The following is a 22261-nucleotide window of genomic DNA, read 5'->3' on the forward strand; positions in this document are numbered from 1 at the left end:
TCATGTAACCTAATGCCTGATTCCCTTTTATGCAGTGAACAATTTCCCCTTCTGTTTCTTTCTCTCTCTCCAGTGGGGTTCTCTAACAAGAAATGCAATGGCAGAGTCTGACACGGGCACATTGTAGGAGCATCCAGTGCTCACATGAGTAAAGCAGGAGGCAGCAGCAGCCCACATTATCTCATTAAGAAACTGCTGTAGGAATGCCTCTCCTAATGTAAACTCATTATGGGATTTAACTGCAGCAGTTGTTTTCATATCTTTACCACTAGATGAACCTTAGGATTAAAGGGTGGGCTCAGTTCCGCGCACACTGTGTCTCACCTAAAAAATCCAATGCGCAGGCTGGAAGGTGTAAAGACCTTCCCCGGATCTTCACTCATGAAGACTGGCCATTATTATTATGTTTTCATATGGGTGCATCCAAGCTCAAGCAATCATTTAATTGTTTCTTTACTCTTAACTGAGTTCTTAAGTATTTTTTTTTGAGTCTTGCCTGAGAGCTAAATAACCATGTGCCACATTTATACAATAACTTTTGCCCTGTTGCAGTAGACCACTGAAAACGGTGTCCAGTTGATTAATAGATAGCAGTGATCAACTGTCTGCTTTGACATCACACACTGATACCATGATGAGAATATTTGTAGGGAGAGAGTGTTTCACAAGATCCGTCCAAGAATAAGAATAATGTTGATGTTACTGGTTCGGAACAATCTGTGATGATCCAAATAATCAGACATTGTGGCCCATGTTTTACTCTCTCTATGTCTTTAGCAACATAAGCCTCCCTAACAGACAAGAATGTCAGCATTGAATGAACTCAAAGTCCACGGTTATAAAAATTGGGATTTTTTTTTTAAAGAGTATATATGATACCTTTTCACCGTCTTTGCAGCCAGAAAGTGGACTGATTGGGAAGAGTGACACTGACAGCCAGATGTTCCACGTAGGAGAGGTAACAGAACCTGGCAGTTAAGAGCATTGGGAGCAGCGAATTTCTCCTGCAAGTGTGAGCTGGGTGCTGCAACCCCACTGTGACATCCTGGGGTTGAAGAAAGCACGGTGTGGTTTTAAAGAAACAGTGTATCAAAGTTTCTGAAACAAATAATTTATGTTCTGCAGAAAAATAGTGCTATTAACCACTTTTGTTTTCATTTCTGAATGGGAAGTAAACCAAACAGCAGCATTCCAGTGCCACAGGCATTGCAAACTTTGACCAGCTATTGGCAGAAGGAAAATCCATCCTGTGCTAAGCAGATGTTATTATTTTTCAACTCCATCCCACCTTAACTATCTGAAGAATAACATTCAAGTGCAGAGATTAGTGGAGGAAAAAAAAACCACTGCTGCTGGCCAGCTGAGCCGATAGCATAGACCATACATGGATTTGGAATGAGGGGCATTAGACTCACAACCTCCCCAGTGCCAAGAAATACACAGCTAAAATTGGCAGCTCAGAGATGAGTAATGCACAAACACGGTTCAGAATGTTGCAAGTGTTCAAGCACTTCCAGAGTATATTGGGTAAATGAGCATCTGTTTCCATGGCACCAAAACAGCACAGAGATCACACCATGTCCTTCGGCAGTTCTCTGATTCCATGCCTGGTGAGCATGAGCTGACCTCCAACAAAAGCACTCCCTGGCTCCAGCGTGAAGGAGCACAACGAGGTCCCTCCTTCATCCAGAAGCAATGCTCATGGGCAAGGGCTACTCAATGCTGCTGGCAGCCAGGGGAGCCTGGCTGAGAGTCACCAGCCACCCCCTCAGAGCCCAGGTAGCTGTGTTTGAGCCCAACCCTTGGGCAGGAGGATGAGGGGGCTCCAGTGTCAGACAGAGGCCTTGTGGTGCTTCTTCTGTGTAGTGAGATAGGAGTGATTTTTTGCAAGAAAACCATAAAACTGTGGAGCTTAGAAACATGCAGGATTCAAAGCCCATTTACGTGGCACTGAAAGAACACTCAAGGTGTCAGAAAACTCTGTCCTTGTCCAGCAGTCTCTTAAGGAAATGTCACTTACCTGGGCTGGCCCAGACATACTCAAATGGTTTAAAATGGGGTACACAGCTAGGTTCTCCCAAGCAAGGAGGGAACACACGAGCAACTGTTTTACTTTGTATGGCTACTGAAACCAAAAGCAGAACAACTTATTATTCCTATATTAAATATGCAAATTAAATAGGTTAACTGTGAAATTATGCCAGTTAGTTGTGTTCCTCCAGTAAGATGATAGTTTTAGGGTGGCCAAAATTATTGCCTTCCCCATAGTAAGGGTATTCCACCATTTCAGTGATGTCCTGATGAAAGAAAGTGACAGGCTAGGGTCAAAGAGACTTGGGCTGAGGGCTTGGAATGTCATTTTTTGGTTTTCCTAGAGTCTGTTTGTGGTCAGGCAGCTGGACCTCTGGACAACTAATGATCTCAGCATTTTATTTGGAGAGAGAAAGTAGGGGGAGTACCTTTTGTCCTGTAGTCACAGCATTTCACTGGAAATCCCTAATTCTGTCTTAGTGAGATTTCCAGGGGTAGTCAAGTGCGTGCTGGAAGTGGTGCTGGGAAACATGTCCTCGGACCCCTCAGGAGAGGTGCAGTGCATGGGCAAAGACAAGGCCTGGAAGGCATTACTGCCACCATTCAGATGCAGTTTGAAACCCTTCTCAGTGGTAGGCAGAAGAAATCCACCAGTACCAACTCCTTGAAATTTATTCTGGGTAAAATATCTTTTTACGCTGTATTTCCATCATGTATGTCATTGGCACCACTTTGTGCAACAGAAGAGATTTTGGGGTGGCCAAAATGATTGCCTTCCCTACAGTAAGGTATTATGTGCTGTGGGAGTCTTTGGCCCAGAAGATACTATCACGAGCAAGAGTTTATTACAATGCCATTCAAGCAGTTGCTGCAATGCACCTGACATGGAGGTGCATTGCCTGCTCTCTTCATCAGTGCTCTCAGCAGCTGGCAGCAGCTGCTGGTGTTCACTCCCAGGCAACCACACCCACCCTCGCTTCCCACCCTAAGATAGCGCATGACTGGTGCTTTGCTGCATGTTGTTTGTAGGAACATTTTATTCTATTAGGGCACCTCTGGAAGCCAGATGTTCTGTTTTAGTAGGGACTCTTGTTTTAAAACAAGCATTTTTGTGCTGATGTTATTTTTATTCAGTTCTCCCTGTGAAACTTCTAATGACAGATTTTTGCTTGGCAATGTCATATCAGGGTATGAGGGAGAGATTGCCATCCATCTCTGTCTACATATGTACACATATCCAGGGAACCTACTCAGGGAGCACTGCTGATGTTGCAAAGCTAATATTTGTGCATTAGAAAATTGCTTTATTAAATCACACTTGCAGGGCCACTCCAACTTTAAGTTACATAATCACAGACTCTTTCACAAGGTCATCTGTGCTTCGGAGGGCTCTGATCGATCTGATCAGACATAGGAGTCTGTGTTGTAGAAAGCTCTTGCTGATAGGATTGCCAGGTCTTTTGTTGCAGAAGTCAAAGGTGTCTTGTAAACTAAGTGGAAGATGGGGAAGGTGACCCTTTCCTGGCAGCTGGACTCCATGCCAGCCTCTGCCATGGATTTCCTTTCTGAACTGTGTTAAATCACTTCCACCAACTTTTAAGTGGTCAGTAATGCCCACTTCATAATTTCTGGGCTTTATCACACAACTCCCTGGAGACAGACTTGCAGTCATGCTGAGCCCCTGTAGCTCCAGGGAGGGTGAGCAGAAGCACATGCTTCAAACCAGCCCCAGCCAACCTTCCAGGCTGCTCTGAAAATCCAGTACAATGTGGTGAACACCAGTCATGTAAATTCACTTAAATCACTTTGTTCTTGGCCTTTCCATCAGTGATGTGAGGATACCTTCCTCTGACATCATAAGAATGTTAATGTGGTCATAAGATGCTGAGCTGTAATAGCATCGTGTCCTCAGAGATGGGACCAGTGAGTTCGCACAGAGTATTTCTGTGTTCAGCACAGACCTTGAAAAGTAACGGAGAGGAGCAGTTAACAAAAGGAACACTCTTTCTACACAGAACCTCTCCCTCCTCAAGCAGGAATTCTGGTTTCTTTTATTCTTAGGATTTTACTTATTTTGATACATTCAGAAATCAGAAGATCACTAATTCTCAACATGCTTTAAACTCCCTTAAAGCTCTAACACAGACAAATGCTGAAATTAGAAATGAGCCATGGGACAGATTTTCCCATGCTTACTAATCAAGAGCCACTGATGTTAGGATTTTTTTCGCAGGCTAAAATCTCTTGTCTTTCTCCAGACAAAATTATTATTATTATTATTTATTTAACAAATAAAAGGAGATCTGTGACCTCTCTATATGTTGACTTGGATGATTATCATGTCTAACTCTCAGATCTCATTGTTACAGTCACCCCATTTCTGTGTTACACAAGACTTGGTGGGTGTGGCTGTTCAAAAAAACGCAAGTGTCTTGAGGTTAAGCTGCCTGAAGAGGGACCTAATAACAGCCTGTTTGCTGAATCTGTAAGCCATGAAAAATGAAGGTAGAGAAAAATCTACTATTCCTCCAGCCCATAAAGTACGACTCCCTACAGTATTATATGCTGTTCATAACTTTGTCTGGTCTAGTTTTAAATTGAGTTTCTATACCTTCCCTTAAAGTATTCCATGGCATGAGTGCTTGGAAGTTTTTCCTGACCTTCACACTTTGGGCTTTTTATCTGCTTATTCTTGTCATTACTTTGAGATTTGGCTGTGAAAATGTAAATGCGAGAGTTGACAAGTGTTTTTATAATCAGGAAAGGGAGGGAGGTGTCTGACAGCACAGATCATGGCTTTCAGTGATGAGGTTTCATGAGTATTAGCTAGATGAAAACAGAACTTGTAGAGTTCAATGAGCAGGTCTGCTTCCAAGGTAGCCAGGCTGACTAGAATGCCTTTTTGTCTTGCAGAAAATGAAGCCCATTGTCCAAAGAAGACGATCTGCCCCATCTGCCATTTCTAAAGCTCTTGGCAAGTCAAAGTCCCATTCCAGGTTGAGTAAATACCTTTCTGTTTCCATCTTTCTGCCTACACAAACTGAAATCAAATTCACATGAATTCAAATTCATTTAACAATGTTGAGGGCAATTTGGTCCTGCAGCAGGAGCAGGCAGGGGCAAGTGGAGAGGGACAAGGCATTAGACAGACACGGTGGCACACAGGACATGGGCTGGAGCAGCATTTGCCACCTCATGTACCAGGACTGCAGTGGCATTGTCCCTGAGAATCATCCCAGTGTTCCACCCCACCATTTCCCTGCCCGGCCACCCCCAGGTTACTCACTGCCAAAGCCCTCTGCAGCCCCTGCTCCATCTGCTGAACCACCAGTGGAAAGGCTGGCCCTGAAATTTGGCCCTGGCTCGGATACAGGTACATCTGGGCAGGTGAGGGGACTGGAGATGCCTCTGGAGGGAGGGCTGGGAGGCCTGCCCAGGCCCTGCCAGTCCTGTATAGGATGGCATCAGCTTGGGAGGTTTGTTGGGAGAACCATGGGATTCAGCCATGCTCCAGGACAGCCATGTCCCTGTCAGAATACAGCAGCTTTCCCTTACTGCCAGCTCAGGTTGTGCAGAGCTCCCTCCCCTGTCTGCAGCTTTATCAAGTCTCTGCTGGCACTTTGCTCCTGCAGGTGTAAAGCACCAGGAGTTTCAGCAGACAGGGACCCACATGCCAGGCATGCACATCTTCGGAAACACTAAGTGCTAACCCTGACATGAGCACTTCAGTCCAACAGTGGGACTGAGTCCTCCTTGACATCATCCCCTCCTCCTGCAGCACCATGAGAGATAAGGGGATACCACAGTCTTTTCTGCCTTGCTCTGATAGGAATCATAAATAACATTTCCTGAAGGATTTGGTTAGTTTGATTTTTCTCTTTCCTTGTAAGAAAGAGATAATAAAGCTGAACTGGTTGACATTTTGATCTGAACCAGCCCTCCTGAAGAATATACCTTCTGTATCACACCATCAGTGATTGATGCAGAGTACACACTGCTTCTGTGGGGTCAGTTTTGTAGGACCATTTATATAAAGGGCAGGACTGATTTTCTTTTGGTTGCTTTTGACTAAGTTATGTGGCTTCTTTGTCATTCCCCTTCCCCATCTGAACTGCACTAGGAAAAATAAAGAAGAGAAACAAATTCTTGACTTTATTTGGCTGGAGAATACCCTTGTGAGGGAGGGAAACTTTAAATGTTTCTCATGATGAATTGTTGTGGAGGGAGTTGGTCCAGTGCCATCTTTGCTTAGGCCACCAGTGAGACTTTTTTTTGCTATCTTCTTGTGTTTACAAAGCTCCTCCAGATTTAGGAAATCCACTGCTGGGATTGTGAGATGCTGTGGCTCCCACTGCTCAGCTGATGGACAGGGAGAGCTTTTAATAACACATTTAAAGGTGATTTAACTTCTCACTTGTAGCTCCACAGATGCAGAGATCGAGGATTTGCTCATTGGTGGCCTCAGGTTTTTTGGAAATGGTCAGCACCTGTGTGAATCTCAGTGGAAACAAGATGCTGGATGGCAGCCAGGGAAGCCAGATTCAGAAGTTTGGAATTAGATGAGCACATGCAGTTCATTGCCTTTGTGCTGCAGTCCTTGCACTGACAAACAGTTCAGTCTGGATGGAAAACATGCAGAAAGGACAGTTCCCCCCATGCCTGTCTGTGCCACAAGCCATGGGCTTTCCATTTTCAAGTCATAGCTCACACACGTGTGCAGGAAATAAGTCTTTTACCTGAGTGTGAAATTACTCAAAAATTTCAGCAGCTTAACCTCACTGGATTTGGTGTGGGCATCTAGGCAGTTTTCCATCTATCTGAGGCTGGTAAATTAATTGGGCAGGGGCAGGCAAATGCAGGTCATACAAGAGATCAATAGGGATAGTGCTGGGAGACGCATGGGGCTGATGGGCTTCTCCAAAACAGACATCTGTCAAATCACGAACCCTTCCAAGAAAAGCTTCTGACAAAGTCTTGTGATTTTTCTTACTCCTCTAGGGAAACTACCCTTTCCTCTTCCCATTCAGACACTGGACTGGCAAGTGGGCTGTTCAGCAGCTCAGGCTCCACCTTCATCCTGGATGAGCGAGTACAGCTAACTGTGGGCCTGCAGACCCAGGAAAGACATCTGATCTTGTTCAGCGATGTGGTGGTCATTGCCAAGTCCAAGTAAGAGGAATTCACACTTATTCCTTCTCCCCAGTATGTGCTGTTGAAACTAGGCTCAGCTCCCATCACATGGTGGGATTCTTGGAGCTGTCCGGTGGTCCAGGAGTAGGACTCAGTGATCCTTGTGGGTCACTTTCAACTCAGGAGATTTTATGATTCTATGAGGTTCTGATCTATTTGCGGGGCAACCGCAGTCTTCAGAACAATGCTTCTTTATAAATGTGGATCTAAAATGTGGCATCTCTCCCACCTTCAGAAATTGTTCTTGGTATTAATGTTTCACTTCATTTTCCTGAAGGAAAAGATTGTCTAATAAGTTTTGGCCTTTCCCTTATGAGGTTGCTTGAAGATATAGCGTGAGGGCAAGAGGCAGAAGGACAAAACTGACTCCCAGTCCGAGTCTTTCTGCCACATTTAAATTAAGATCTATCACTGCATCAATGTGAGTGGAAGGGGCATGACCAGACTCTAGAGGTCTAGGTGTTAGGATCTGACCTAAGGAATTCCTAATTTCCATTGCAGATCTTCCTCCAGCCTGAAGCTGAAAAAGCAAGTGCATCTGAGTGAAGTGTGGACCGGCACCTGTCTCAGCGAAGTGACAGAGAAAAAGATGAGTCCTGAGAATTCATTTGTCATTGGCTGGCCTACCATCAACTATGTTGTCACCTTCAGGTATCTTATCAGACAACAGACCTCCCTCTGCATCCCAGTAGCTGTCCAGGTCTCCCATGTGTCAAGTGAAACAATGACTGAGGCTATCAGGCCCTGAACTCTACCCCTTCACTTCTCCCCATTGAATAAAGGACTTCCGCTCACATTAGGCAATGTGGTAAAAATTTAAATGTTCAGAGACAGTCATCTTAGAAGAATATCTTCAAGTTCATCCCTGAGAGCCTTTTAGAGGACCAGGTCTTGCAAGTGTTGATATAGGAAGGGCTAACCCAGCTGCACAGCATCCTGTAACAGCACGACCAAATCTGCTCTTAGCAAAACAAACAGAAAACTTACAAGCATGTTGTTTGAGCAACTGCCATCCACCATTTCTGTAGAAGGTTAGTCTCAGCTTGAGAGTTTTTCATTATGAAGGATACGTTAGTTATGCCAGTGAAAAATGCCAGGTGACCTTGTACCAGGATTGAATCCTTTACCCTTCCCTAGTGTGGCACAGGCAGCTCTGGGCAAACCTTTGTCCTGCAGTCTTTTGCCAGGATGTCCCAGGGCCACCATACCGGACTATAAAATGGAAAGATTCCTCAAGATGGGTCTGCACAAGCAGCACCATTCAGAGCTTGCCCAGCCCTTGCTAACCCCAAAAATAGAAATGCAGGGGAGCATGGAGCAGTCTAGAAAGTAGCCTATTCATATCCAAATGCCATCTCAAAGACGGTTGAGATGTTAAGCCTGAGCTAATAAGGCTCACCAAAAAGCAGGTGACCTTTTTATTACCTTGAGCACAGTCCAGTCTGGCTAAATGGAATCTAGATCTGGTATATTACTGAGAACTTAAGTCACTGCTGGCTAAAGGATTTCTTCTTCATCCTTCCTTTTGCAGAGCAGAGAGGTCAGCAATCTCCAAGGGTCACTCTGTCCTCAGGGGTTCTGTGGGCACAGCTGGGAAGCTCTGAACTGGCCTGACGTTTTTCCATCTGCAGGGCGGCTACCCTGGTGGAAAAAGAAATGGGAAACATGTCATGGTTTTCATACCTGCTATCTCATCATTTTGAAGGGTTGGGATGTTAGTCTTGCTCAGGTGATGCATTCCTGATGAGGGTTCATGCTCTGACATGCAAGCTGCTGTTTGTATCTTAGCCCAAACACAACAGCTTTTCCATTTCCTTCACTCTGAGGCATGGGTAACCTGTGCTGGCAGCTGAAGCTTCTAGGAACAGCAGACATTGGGAAGGAAATGTTAGCAGAAAGAAAATAGCAATTAAAGGTCACTGCAAAAATAACAAGGGCCCACAGTATGAGTTAACTCCAACTTGACAGAAAGATATTTGTTCCTTATCTGAACACTCACCAGGAATCTGAACACACTGACAGGAAACGTCCAGTTTGTTGCTGGAATTTGTTGTTATTATTATTGTTATTTGTTAAAATAGAACAGAAGAAGGAAAGGACTGTACTTTTGTTCCAGGGCTTTGCAGGAAGGAACTTTGACTTACAGCTTTATATAAATGAAATTGTGTAGAGTTTCCAAAGACTGTTACCCACTCAGCACTTGTTTGATGATCTGCCTCCCTTTTTGTCTTCAGCTCAGCTGATGTGAAGGAACGATGGCTGTCAGCATTACTGTGGTAAGTGACCCTCCTTTCATTCTCCTCCTGGGTGGTTCTTCTATGGCCCTCAGAGAAATTTACCATTCTAAGTATCAAACTGCGCTCTGATTTTCAACACATTAAGTGTAACAACTGTTTGAAAAATCCACCTTTGAAATATGAATATAGAAGCCCCTGGATGAAGGCAAAGTTGGTGTTAACATCTGGGAGAAAATGGGATCCATCAGAAGATGATGTTGTTGGAGCATCCTTTTTCCTTTGGAGCTGGAGATTGACTTTGCTAATCACTGTGGAAATGTCATAAGTGTTAGTGATGCTTCAGATGTTTTTTGATTTGAACTAAAGTCTGTGTTTTGTGGCATCTAGAGACTACAGCATTTCCTTTTCCCTGTTTTGTTTTACGTGTTGTTTCCACTTACATGCAGACAAAAGTGTTTTTATAGGTACAGGGAGGGGAAGAAATCTTCTGATTTGTGCAGAACAGTAGTGATCCTGGGGGAACACTGGAAGGTATTATGCAGGGCATGTCTATTTGCACTGAAGTACTGCATGTGGGAGGGTTTCTAGTCTTTGGGCTCCAGGTGGATATAGAAGCCAGGAGCATGTGACCACACTATGAACATTACATTCATATATGTAATAATTAATCTATATTTATTACAGTATGAAGGAGGATGTCCTATCCAAATTGTAGGGTCCTTCTCCAGTGTGGTTGGGAAATTATGGTCTTTCTCCTTTTCTTTGGTTTTCAGGCATATCAGTGAGGTAAAACGGAATGAATACCTGAAGAATCTGACCCTTCAGATCTTTGTGCTGGATGATGACAACTGTTCTTCTGTAAGTAAAGCTAAGAACCTGCTCATCAGATCAAGACTACACAGGGGTCTGTGGGGTAGGGGCAGGAAGGCAGGGCTGTGCTGCTATTCCTGTTTCAAATTCAAGTCTCAGATGAAAAGGTTCAGAGGGTGTGCTTCTGGGTATCTGCATCCTTCCCACTGGAAGCCCACTGGGAGAGTTTCAGTTTGAGAAATCAGGAGGTAGCCAGACCCTCACCAAAGAGCACTTAATTCTTAAGGTTATTCTTGGCCTCTGGATTCTTTTCTCTTTTCCTTCTGCTGCACTTCAAAATCTTTGATGGTTTATGGCTGAGTGCCCAATTCCTATTTGCAGTACTATAAGTTGAGGATATTGCACAAAGTCACTGGTATGTTCTCCTGAACTCATTTACTGGAATGAGTCCCCGTCTAGCATACAGTTCTTGATTTCATGCCAAGTGTGGTGGGTCACGTTTGCCTCCTGGGTACTCTCCTCTCAAAGAGCGATGCTAGACACTCATGGTTCATCAGCACTGTGCCATGTTTACCCTTTTGAGTGACAGTGGCACTGTGATCAATTAAACACTGATGTGATCAAACACAGCATCTGAATGCCACCCACCTCCTGTGATTCCTGCTGGACGAAATCTTTGAATGGTGTAATAGACCCATGATAGAAGAATTAGTGGAGAACAGCTTTCACACTGTATAGCCATCATCCTTTCTGGTGTAGTTGAAATTAGTACAGCTCTTCCATCCATGAACATTCAGTAGAGACATTCATTAGACAGAGGAGTGACGTTTTCCGCAGATTTTCAAGCTACAGGAAACAGCAACCAAACTTCATACCTTTTTATTGGCTTCCTGTATTTTATCTGTTTGCCTTTCTAGACTACTGCAGTCAATGTGTCCAATGTGGAAACTGCGGAGAGTGTGATGAAGAAGACCCTTCTACAGCTTGGGCACCCTGTAAGTGGCAGTTACCAGATCTTAGATAAGGAAGCTGACAACATCTGGTTTAAAGAACAGTGTGGGTGTTAAAACGTCTAGATGTGCTGTATGTTGCTTTCTGAGTGGAGGGCAGCCTCATGGACCTTCACCCTGCCCCTTTCAACTAACATTTTTCTCTTCTCTGTTCCTTACCCACCAGGACAGGACCAGTGAACACCACCTCTGGGTGGTCTCAGGAAAAGATGAGCCTGCTTACCCTCTCATTGGTAAGACCTCTCCCACCTTCCCTCCAATTCTGGAACAAGTGATAAATGATACTAGGGTATGTACCAGAGAAACACCACAAACATTGCCCTCTTCGCTTAAAGAAGTAATGGTGGGGACACTGTTGCTGATGTAAGATGTGACATCAAGCTGCCATGAGATGTCACTTGGCTTTTATGGTCTCAGCATCTCTGTTGAATCAAAGCTTGGTAACATCTTTGAGGATATTCACACCTACCTTTTCCTTCTTTCCTTCTACCTCCCTGTTACAAGCAAATCTGTGCATTTCTGGTTGGGAGCCTGTGACACTTCTCAGCAGATGCTTCAAATAAATGGGCAATCTTTAGGCTGGTCTAAGAAGTTCCTTTTATGCAGCAGATGTGATGCAGGCGTAGGACATGCCTCAAAGCCCAGTCCAATGCCCACGGCTGCTGGTATGAGCTTGAAGGGCTACAGGTTTAGAGGCTGGTCGTATTCTCCTGCTCTTCTTTGCAGGTTTCTCCTCACGGGCAGAGCATGAGGTCAGGGGCAGCCTCAGGCCACTTTCACTGCATGCGATAGAGATGTCCACTCTTGTCCATCAGACAGAGCATCTCCTTACACCTTCCAGACCCTTTGCCTTTGGGCTCTGTCAGAAGCCAAATAAATTGCTGCAGTCAGGTGGTCACTCAGCAAGAGTGTGGTAGGTCCAGAGGAAAGCACTTTGGCAATTGAAGAAAGCAGAATTTTTAGATGGTCCGTTGGTGACTTGTAAGCCTCTAGTTAGGAAACTAACATGTTTATCCTAATGTTTTGGAGTTTAGTTTTCATTGCATTTCAGTTTGCAATAGTGCTTTGCTGCAGAGCAGCTAATGAGGATTGACTGGCCAGGTTTAACAGGGTAAACTTATTTGTAAAGCAATGATAATATGCATGTGTGGATGTGCTCTGGCCCCTTCAGTCATTCAAGTAATGTTGTTTAGAGACCCAGCTTTTGTGGGAGCCACTGGATGTGGCTGCTTCCTCCTGCCCAGATTTGGAGCTGTTTTCACATAGCTCTGCATCTTTGCTTGCTCTTTGCACAACTCTGCTCAACAGGGCACGAACATCCCTTCAGTATCGCACTGAGCTGTCTCCGGGACTCTGCTGACCAGCAACAAAGAACCAACAATAACACTCTTCTGGCTGACGGGACAGAGGCTTCCTTCCTTGCTCAGCTCCCAAAGGAAAAGCAGTGTCAGTTTGTCCTGAAACGCAGACTCCAAGCTCCAGTGCAGCTGAGGAGAGGTAGGGACTGCAGGAGTGCATTATAGCCAGGCAGAAATTTTGCTGCTTTCCATGGCAGTGTCAAACTCTTCCTGGCATCATATACATATGCTAGAGTTGCTCTCATACCTGACAGAGAGGCAACATTTGTTTTTGCAAATGTTCAGAATTAGCTTTCAGTCCTTGATTAGCTTTCGATTGCGAGTCATTATCGTAGAGTCACAGAATATGCTGAGTTGGAAGGGCCCCATCAGGATCATCAAGTGCAGCTCCTGGCCCTGCACAGGACACCCCAGCAATCCCATCATGTGCCTGAGAGCATTGTCCAAATGCTCCTTGAGCTCTGTCAGGCTTGGTGCTGTGACCACATCCCTGGGGAGGCTGTTCAGTGCCCAGCCACCCTCTGGGGAAAGAACTTTTTCTGATATCCAACCTAAACCTCCCTCGACTCAGCTTCATGCTGTTTCCTCAAGTCCTGTGACTGGTCATGAGAGTGAAGATATTCTCACATTGCACTGACTGGAAGGTTCCCTGAAGAATGGTGATTGATTGAGAATTTTGCTGATGGTTGAGAGACGAACAAATGATTTCACTGCTGTATATTGTCTGACTATCCCCACTGAGAGTGCAGTTAATAAACAGGGGAGAGTAGGAAGTCCTTGTTTTGCTGTGCCTCCATCGTTGATCACTCACTGGCCAGCAGGAAGGACAGAAAGGTGTATAACGGAGTTCTGTATTTTCCTTCAGAGTCTCTGCAGAAACACACCAAGAGGAAGAAGTCCTTGATTGACTGGGCCCTGCGCCGCAGCACCAGTACTCCCACGGGCAGCCCTCCTTCGCAATCACCTACCACCCCACGGAAGCTCTTTGGCCTGTCTCTGACCTCTGTCTGTCCTGATGGGATCCTTCCCAAACCAATCATGGTAAGAAACAGTCTGGGCTGTCTGTCCTGACCCAAACTTGACATGTTTAGCCCAGAATTTAAAGCCACTTGAAGTATTTATGAGAATTTGCTTGTGTTTCAAATTCAGCTCAGTTACAAGGGCAGGAACATCCTTCTCCTGGGTAATCCATATCACTTCATTCATGGATGTCTGTCCTGTTTCAATGGGTGTCTCCAATCGGGTCATCACCAGCTGACAAGAGGCAATGTCAGTGGATCCTGCCATGCTACATAGCCTAGGCTTCATTCACTACAAGAGTCCCCTGGTCTCACACTTGTCACAGGATAAGCGTACCCACAGGAACTGTACCTTCAGCTTGGCTGTCAGGTTCTTGTCCCTGGTTAAATCAGGATAAATCTCTCATATTTTTCTCTTCCCATTATTGATTAGGTCTTACACTAATTATGTTACAACACATGAAGTGTAATATACACAAACGAGGGTAAAGAGTTAGGCTTTAAGTACAACTGGGCTTTCTCTTAGGATATGCTGCTCCTGTTGTACCATGAAGGTCCCTCTACTAGGGGCATTTTCAGACGGTCTGCCAATGCCAAGACTTGCAAGGAGTTGAAAGAGAAGCTGAACTCTGGAGATGATGTTCAGGTGGATGGAGAGTCAGTCTTTGTGGCTGCAGCTGTCATCACGGTATGTTTGGCCAAGTAACTCAGCTGTCTGGGCTAATGGTACCTTCCTTCTTTAAGGAAGCAACATGAGTCTTTATGGGTAGGCAAGATTTCGAGGAACGGAAAGCATTTTCCAGCAAGGTACATTCTCAGCTGATGGCTTGGTCCGTCCGTGTGCACAGAGGTATCTGCTTGACACAGTGACGCTTGTTTTGACATGCAGACACATGCAGTGGCCCTCAGGACAGGGCTTCATTTTGTATCTCCCTGGACCAAAGTACCTCCAGCAGGAAATACAATGATGTCCACCTGCAAGACAGCCGTGGTGTCTGTACAGTGCCAAAGAATGTGCCAGAGCCCACACTCAGCAGTTCAGATGCTGCCCTGACATGTGCGTGAAGCCCTTTGGTGGCAGCAGCACAGATGCTCTTTGTTGTTTCTGCATGCACAGAAGAGGCTGCAGGAGGTTTGGGAGGACTTGTACCATTTGAGGGCAACTGCTCTGCAACCCCCCAGTCAGCTCAAAGGAGGTGTGGTCTCTGGACCCCAAGCCTTCACCCTCTGATCAGCCAGCAAGCAAGAGGGAAAGCAGGTGCTAAACCCAAGCAGAGGGGTTGTGATGGTTGGGGGATGAAGCTTATGATAAGACCCATGCTTTAGTAAGAGAAAGCCTATATTTTGCACTGGCAATTAAATGGGTCAGAATAATTCAGGCATCAACTGTACCAAAAACTATCCCTGCCTCATGTTCTTGTTGGCCTGATACAAAAAGCTGTTGACTGGGAGGATATTCAGGCACTTTCCAATGCAAGACATACATCGAGTTCTTAAATAGTCCCCTGTGAAAAAACAGCAGTCCTCCTAGCTGAGTAAGGTTTCAGAGAGATCTGTGCACAGCCTCAGTGCTGCAGTGGAGATCAGTCCTGGTCTGAAGAAGGGGCAAAACAGGAGGGCTGCCTATTTATTCTGCAGTGCTGCCATGGGAGAACTTGAGGAGAACAGCTTGATGGGTGTGGGAGGGGAGGATAAACATGTTTGTGTCATGTCTTGTTCTATCTTGTGCTTAATATGGATAAACAATGACTATATGCATTGTGAAACTGAAACCAGGAATTCAAAACTGACCAGATTGCTCTGCATATATATATTTAATTCAGGATTTTCTCCGAAATATACCTGACAGTGTTCTATCCTCAGACTTGCACGGACTGTGGATGGAAGCTGTGGACACCGAAAATCGAGCACATAAGATTGAAGCTATCAAAGGGTTCGTAAAAGCCTTTGTCAAAGCTTCTTTTGGTGGAAAAGGGGGAGCATATGGCCCTAAGAATAGCCTTCATCTTCTAGGAGATTCCTGGCAATGCTTCAGGCCACAATGGAGCTATTGCTGATGGCCAGTGTCACTGATCAGAACATTTTCCTTTCAGTGGTCTTTTATAAATAAACATCATTAACGTTTCTTAGCCCAGAGCAGTGATTATAAAATTGTTTTCTGATGACTAGTTCAAATTAACAGAACCAAACTGAAAAAGCACAATAATTCAGCTACCAGGAGTACATCAAAGTTAGCAGAATTAAATCCTTAATGACAGTAACTTTTTTCTTATGTGAACAAAATGGCACTGATCATCATATTGGCAGTTAGAAGAAGCAGCCCTGTCAAGGTGGTCACTGGGACCTTGAAAACAGCTTTACTGCCTTGAATCGGCTGCCCTGAGCAAGAGCAGCTTATCAGCCTCCTGTGGGATATCCAGTATATTCAACCATGGCTCAACTCAGTTTTTGAACTGTGCCATTTGGCCTGAGCGTCTTTCCTCCACAGTGTCCATAGCATGGGACACAGCAGTGCTTCTGGCCTGGAGCTGTGTGCTTCTCCTCTAGGCAGGCCCTGTCTTGTCAAGGCATTGTGAGCTCCCACGTGAGTTGGTGGAGAGTAGGGACACAATCTCACTTTATTATCAAATCTGAATGTCTCAGACTGGGTGCAAAGGGGCAGAATGGGGCAAAAACTTTTGAGAAGCAACCTCTGGTATTTGAAGAGCAGATGTTTGTGAACAGCACTGTGGTTTTTTTTCCCACCCCCTAAACAGTCTTGTCAACCAGCTTCCAGAGGCTAACCTCATCTTACTCAGGCACCTCTTTGGAGTCCTCCATCATATTGAGCAGAATTCCGGCGTGAATCAGATGAATGCCTTTAACCTGGCTCTTTGCATAGCACCCAATATGCTGTGGCTACCAAGTCCCACAGGGCCTGAAGAAGAGAGCCAGTCTACAAAGAAGGTAATCTTCCGTAGGCTTGGGCTCACATATGTCTCCCCCTTTCACTGTACTTTGTAGGCTAAAGGAAGGCATAACGTGACAGTGATGGCTGCATGGCATCCAGGCCTCGTTCTTTTCCCTGTGCAGCTATGGCCACACTGGGAGGGGGGTTTAGCCTCTCAGGCTATCCAGGGTGGAAAGGGAAGCAGTAGCTGCGTCCACCAGATGGACTTCCTATATTGTCAAGCAAGCACAAAAAAAATGGAGCAGCTGAAGTTAGACACTACCACTTCTGCTGGGACAAAATAAGCAGTGAGCATCACAGTACACCAGAGGGGAGGAATGCTTGCTTGTAGCTTATGAGGTGTTAGCAAGACTAAGGAAAATTGTAGAACATGCTGTATCTGGCTCACAGTACCAGTCTGTGTAGCTCATATTCTTGCCTCAGATGTATTCATACACACACATTGCCACATTATTAACAGCTTCTTGAGGAAATATCTTTGTCAAAAGAAAAAACAATCTGGGAATGATTTGACTTGCTGTAAATGACTAGCTCCATTTTCATGAAATTAAACCTGTGAATTGCTGTTTTGCCAGGTGGCCTTGTTAGTGCAGTTCCTGATTGAAAACTCAGGAGAGATTTTTGGGGGTGATATTGCTTCCTTGTTTCAAAAACCTGACAAAAAGAAGTCCAAAACCTCAGCAGACTCTCTGGGTAAGTTGATGGGTCTATATCTTCCAGAAACATTTAAAATCTTTTAACAGGTAAAGTCCTCATGTCTTGTCTAAGGAAATGCATTGAAAACCAGTTGAGTTTGGTTTTCCCTTTGCCTGTCAAGCATAGGCAGAAAGAGATGGCAAAGCAGAGGGACGAGGAGCAGAACCTCAAATGTGTCCCTGGGGATGGCTGCCTCTCACTGGGGCTGCTGTTCAACCTGCTCCAGCCACTGCAAGAATTTAAAGTAGCCTTAGTACTGTCATGTCCCAGCAGTCTTTTTTTTCTTTTCCAGGTTAGGTCTGTAAAGTTAAACCACATGGTTGAATGGAAAGCAATGGAGTTGTCTCTGTTAACTAACCTATGAATACAGGCCCATGTTGAAAGCTTAGGTCATCAAGACAGACTTTTTTTATTATTCCCCGTGAAAATAATAGATCATCTTTGTTTTTTTCAATGGGCTTGATATAATTTCCCTGCTTTGGTTGTAGGATACTATATATATGGCAACAAATTAATTTGTGTCCTTTGCCCCAGGCATAGGCTTGGCTCAGCATGATGATTCCTCTGATGAGTTGGAGTTTTCCGCTCGTGACCCAGAGGGGCCAAAGCACCACCTGGAACCTGAAACAGATGCCATTTTTGAACCACCCAGCAGCTCGTTACTGAGTGAGGATCAGGAAGACTGGGACTTGTTCAGTGAGATCACAGCCTGTTACCAAAGCAAAGCCCAAATGAATGCCAGTACAGACAGCTGTGAGCTCCTGGAAGAGGATAGTTCTTTCTGCTCCATCGGCTCCATCCACTCGCTCAGCCTGGCCCGGGACCGGTGCTCATCAGAACCCAGCGTCTGCCTCAGCTCCCAGCTTCCTGCCCAGGGCCATGAGCCAGTGGCCCGCCAGTCCAGCTGCGATGCCACCATCATGCACAGCCACACAGATTACATCCACAGGCTCAGGCAGCTGCAGGTGGAGAGCCAGAAGCTGCTTGATGAAGGCCTAAGTCCTGGAGTTAATAAGACCAGGCAGAACTTGCAGCAGTCACCTCAGACCAGCTCCAGGGTGAAGCAGCTTAGCCTTCAGAAGTCCACCCTGTGCAACAGGTCCAGCTACTCCAGCCTGTCCTCTACCACCACCTCCCCATCTGCCTCCTCACTCAGCTCCTTAGACAGTGCTTTCTCCTACTGCTCAGAGTCATCAGCCATTAGTCCCACAGATGTCTCATCCCCACCGTTCGTGTTTGGCACTTCTACCAGGCTTCATGCTGTGTCCCCCAAGGTTGCCAAGAGGTCCCCGAAAGAGTGGCACAAATCTCTCATGTCTCCTGTGCCTTTACATCCATGTGACTTGGACAGTTTCCATGAGAATGAGCCCAAGGCTGGAGAGAGCAGTCATTGCTTTGGAGAGAGGAAAAGTTTTCCATCTGTCAGCAGAGCTGCTGTGGGAAGCCCACTCACTGACGTAGACTGGGAAGAAGAGGAGAGACAGCTGAGTTGTGCAGGGCGCCACAGCCCGGGGCTCAGGAACCAGGATTATACCAAAGAAATTGAACAAAAGCCTGAATTCCCAGCTGTCAACCCATCCAACGAGACATCCCCACAGGTCAGCCACCAGCAGCACAGGGAGAAGGCAGTGAAGAACATAGAAATCAAAAGCACTGATGCTTGCCTGCTGAGCCAGGAAAGCCTGAAGTGCACTAAGATAACTTTTTATGTGGCCCCAGATAAAGAAAGCTCTTGGAGGTCTCCAGTAGGAGAGGGTAAGGAGGAGAGGTCTGTGGCAAACATCAGCAATGGTGACTTGCCCAGCAGCAGTAGTGAGCAGAGCCTGTCCAAGAGTCTGCAGACTGTGAGAGTCCACATCCCCCAGACAGTTTTCTACGGGCAGAACACCCCCCTTGTTCTGCAGTCCAGGCGCTACCACCATGTACCGAAGGTCCCACCCCCACAGGCCGAGCACAAAGAGAGCCCCCAGAGTGCCTCCAATCCCAAGGAGCTGGAGAGCCAGCCAGTGGAAACGGCGCAGGCGCCAACCCAGAGCGAGGGCTTCGACACATTCAGCCACACCATCCACATCATCCTTCCTGCCTACATCCGAAACACCATCAGGGAGTATTTCAAGCACGATGAAACAGAGCCCTCTCCCACAGTGGAAGTGGAAGCAGTGGAGAATGAACTCCTCCGGAGCAGGGTGGCGTGGCTCAGGAGCCAACCGCTGGCAGACGTGGCTGCAGAGGAGCATGACACAGTGGCCTTTACTGAAGAGACATTTGTCTAGGGCAATGGATGTGGAGAAACTAAATATTTTTGTGTGTGTGTGCAACAGAAAATATTCTGTAATGTATGACCAGGGTGTGAAGAATTTAGCAGGCTTGCATGGGACAACAAGTGTAAAGTGACACTAATGTGTATGTAATGTTGAGATTCAATAATCATTTTGGTAGGAAGGGTGGGGATGGAGGGGCTTGTCCTTGTGTTTTCTTTATGCCCTTTTTTGATGGAAGAGATTTCACTGGCTGGGTGTGTAGTGGGCTGAATGCCACCACACTCTCCCTCTTCATAAATTAGCTGACCTGTACAGGGCCTGACTCCATTTCTTTTCATAGCAGGAAAGGAGAAACTGCTTTATTTTCTCCAGTCAGCTGCCGATGTATGTGGATGACTGGAGAATCGAGACAGCTCATGCCGTATCAGAATTAGTTAAAAATCTTTACACTTGCACAAAACCCACCATTATTCACTGTTCATCACCACCACTCATGCAAAGGAAGATCACCTACATTCCAGAAATCACTGCTGCTTTGCTCTGCTCGTCTGTTGTCCCCTATGGTCTAGCTCACAGCCTATATCCATTACTGGTTGAGTCTGGGTTCCAAAAATACCAGCTGGAGCCCGGAGTCCAAAGTCCAGCACTCACTGACAGACAGTATATGTAACAACATTTTAACCTCAAAGTTGCTTCTTTCCCTAATTAATTGTGCCTTAATTCTTTCTTCTCATACCTTCCCCCAAGTTAGCATTTGACAGAGACACAGTTGCTATGAAGGATTTTAGCACTATCACTTTGACAGGGCCATGAATGTTCTTCAGTGTCCTCTGGGAGTAGCTGGTCCTTTCAGTCCTAATGTCACCTTCTATAAATGATGGTGTCCCTTTCCAGAGGCAGTATGGATAGGGCAACTAATCACATTCCTAGTCATGCTAAGAGGGACTTGAGCAGGACTTGGCTTTAACATGAGGTCAAGGAGTTGTGGAAGTTGTCAGCGATGTTGTCAAGTGGATGCTGATGAAAAGTCCTATCTGGCCAGAAAGTTGTCAATCCATACTCTGAGACCGTCCAGGCTTCAACAGCACTGATGCTGGCTCAGAGAAGCACTGTAGTTCCCACCCAGCAGAGTACATGGCCCGATGTGTTCCAGTAGAATTAAGTTTGGAGCAGTTCCAGGCAGGGATGCGCTAAGCAGGCTGGAGGTGGGGACCACCAAAGAGACACAGCCAGTGGACTCCTGGAGCATCCCCATGATTCCATTCAAAGCCATGCTCAGAAGCACGATAGCCATAATGGAACTTGTTAGAGGATTGTAGTCTTGCCAGCTGAGCTCTAAAAAGATGCTGAGAGCACCACATCAGTTTGGTAGGTGTTAAGAAAACACCGGGAAAAGTCTCAACGATTAAAAGGTTCGGGATGGTTCATTTGAAAGTTACATGAGAGTTTTCTACTGCGATTTCTCTCAGAGTCCCACTTCTTTTACTCAGTGTACAGTGAATTGGTGAAGGACAAGAGAAATGTGTGAATCCTAATGACTGAAAGGTAGTGCTTGTGCAGTAAGTGCCCCTGCAAGCTGCTGAGTGTCTGCAAATAGCCAGAGCTGGAGCTGCTTAACAACTGCCATGGTTCAGTCCTTGCACAGAGGGGGAAGCCACTGCTGCAAAATGATTTAGAAGGTGTCAGATTCCTCCACTCATCTGCCAGGTGCCTGTGAGGGTCAGTGACAGGAACCTGGCCCAGCACTCCAAATTCACACCATCAAATACTGGGGCAGGGGAGGCAGGGGGAAGCCCAGAGCCCTCTTTCCAAGTTGTATAGGGTTTGTTTTGTTAGGTGTTTAACTCTCAGATGAGGCACTCCCTGTCTCTGATCACCTTTGTGGCCCTTGTATAATGAAAGATGTATATAATCATAACACAACCCCCTCACCACCATCATTTTCCTCATACATGAACAGCGACGAAGCATTCACAGTCTTTTTTCCAGAGCTGCAGTTGTAACTATTTCAATAAAAGACACACAAGTTGTCATTGTGGTGCTGTTGTCACCTTTTGTTCCCTTGCTCCCACTGCTCTCTCCCCTGTGTCAGGGTGGTAGTGTTTGCAAGCACCCACCTGTGCTGTGACAGGCACTCACCTCCCAGCTGAGGTCTGCCAGGCTGACCAGGCCAACAAGGAACCCTCTGCTGGCACAGCAGCTCAGGCATTACTCCTGTCTTTTCAAGAAGGTGAAACAGCACGAAATATTATATGAAAAGTCTGCCTGTTCTTGGAAGAGAGATTGTTCTGTATTCTAAAATGCTAACAGATTGTAAACTGGCTCAGTGGTTGGGCTCAGGTCAAGCAAAGGGGACCTGGACCAAATGCAGACTAAGAGCTCACAATTTGCATCACCTAAAAGAATCACAAGCAAGTTAAAAAGAAATTAATTTTTAGAAACACTGAGACAAGCAGGGCAAAACACATATTTTGCCTTGCCTCATCTTAGGCTGCCTAATATGGGTGCAGTTCCCTGGTTAGCTGCTCTAACCCAGCCCTCTAGCGATCATTTTTCTATATTTAAAACGAAACAAAATCCTGTAAAATGTAGCACAAACCACACTTCTGGGTGTGGAAATCTGCAGCACTCCTTTTTCATGAGCCAGGCAATAATACAACTCTGAGAGACCAGTCTTAAAAAAGTTCCACAGCACCCAG

At 45.7% G+C, this 22261-nt stretch overlaps 1 protein-coding gene across 3 annotated transcripts in view; it reads left to right on the forward strand.

Annotated features, from left to right (window-relative positions):
- The window catches only part of LOC126637306 (rho GTPase-activating protein 20-like), a 33479-nt gene extending 11891 nt beyond the window's left edge, over positions 1-21588 (forward strand). For all 3 annotated transcript variants that reach the window (XM_050310470.1, XM_050310467.1, XM_050310469.1), the window contains 14 exons: positions 4945-5027; positions 7030-7200; positions 7723-7872; positions 9456-9497; positions 10232-10316; positions 11186-11263; positions 11445-11511; positions 12587-12775; positions 13502-13677; positions 14182-14343; positions 15479-15588; positions 16412-16601; positions 17181-17298; positions 17836-21588. In XM_050310470.1, coding sequence (XP_050166427.1) covers positions 4948-5027; positions 7030-7200; positions 7723-7872; positions 9456-9497; positions 10232-10316; positions 11186-11263; positions 11445-11511; positions 12587-12775; positions 13502-13677; positions 14182-14343; positions 15479-15588; positions 16412-16601; positions 17181-17298; positions 17836-19574 — 3357 coding nt within the window. In that variant the 5' untranslated portion in view covers positions 4945-4947 and the 3' untranslated portion in view covers positions 19575-21588. The remainder of the gene's footprint in view (positions 1-4944; positions 5028-7029; positions 7201-7722; positions 7873-9455; positions 9498-10231; positions 10317-11185; positions 11264-11444; positions 11512-12586; positions 12776-13501; positions 13678-14181; positions 14344-15478; positions 15589-16411; positions 16602-17180; positions 17299-17835) is intronic.
- Positions 21589-22261: the final 673 nt, after the last annotated feature.

The sequence above is a fragment of the Myiozetetes cayanensis genome, unplaced genomic scaffold (genome assembly GCF_022539395.1).
Source record: "Myiozetetes cayanensis isolate MyiCay16 unplaced genomic scaffold, myiCay2020 scf15, whole genome shotgun sequence".
Lineage (NCBI taxonomy): Eukaryota > Metazoa > Chordata > Aves > Passeriformes > Tyrannidae > Myiozetetes > Myiozetetes cayanensis.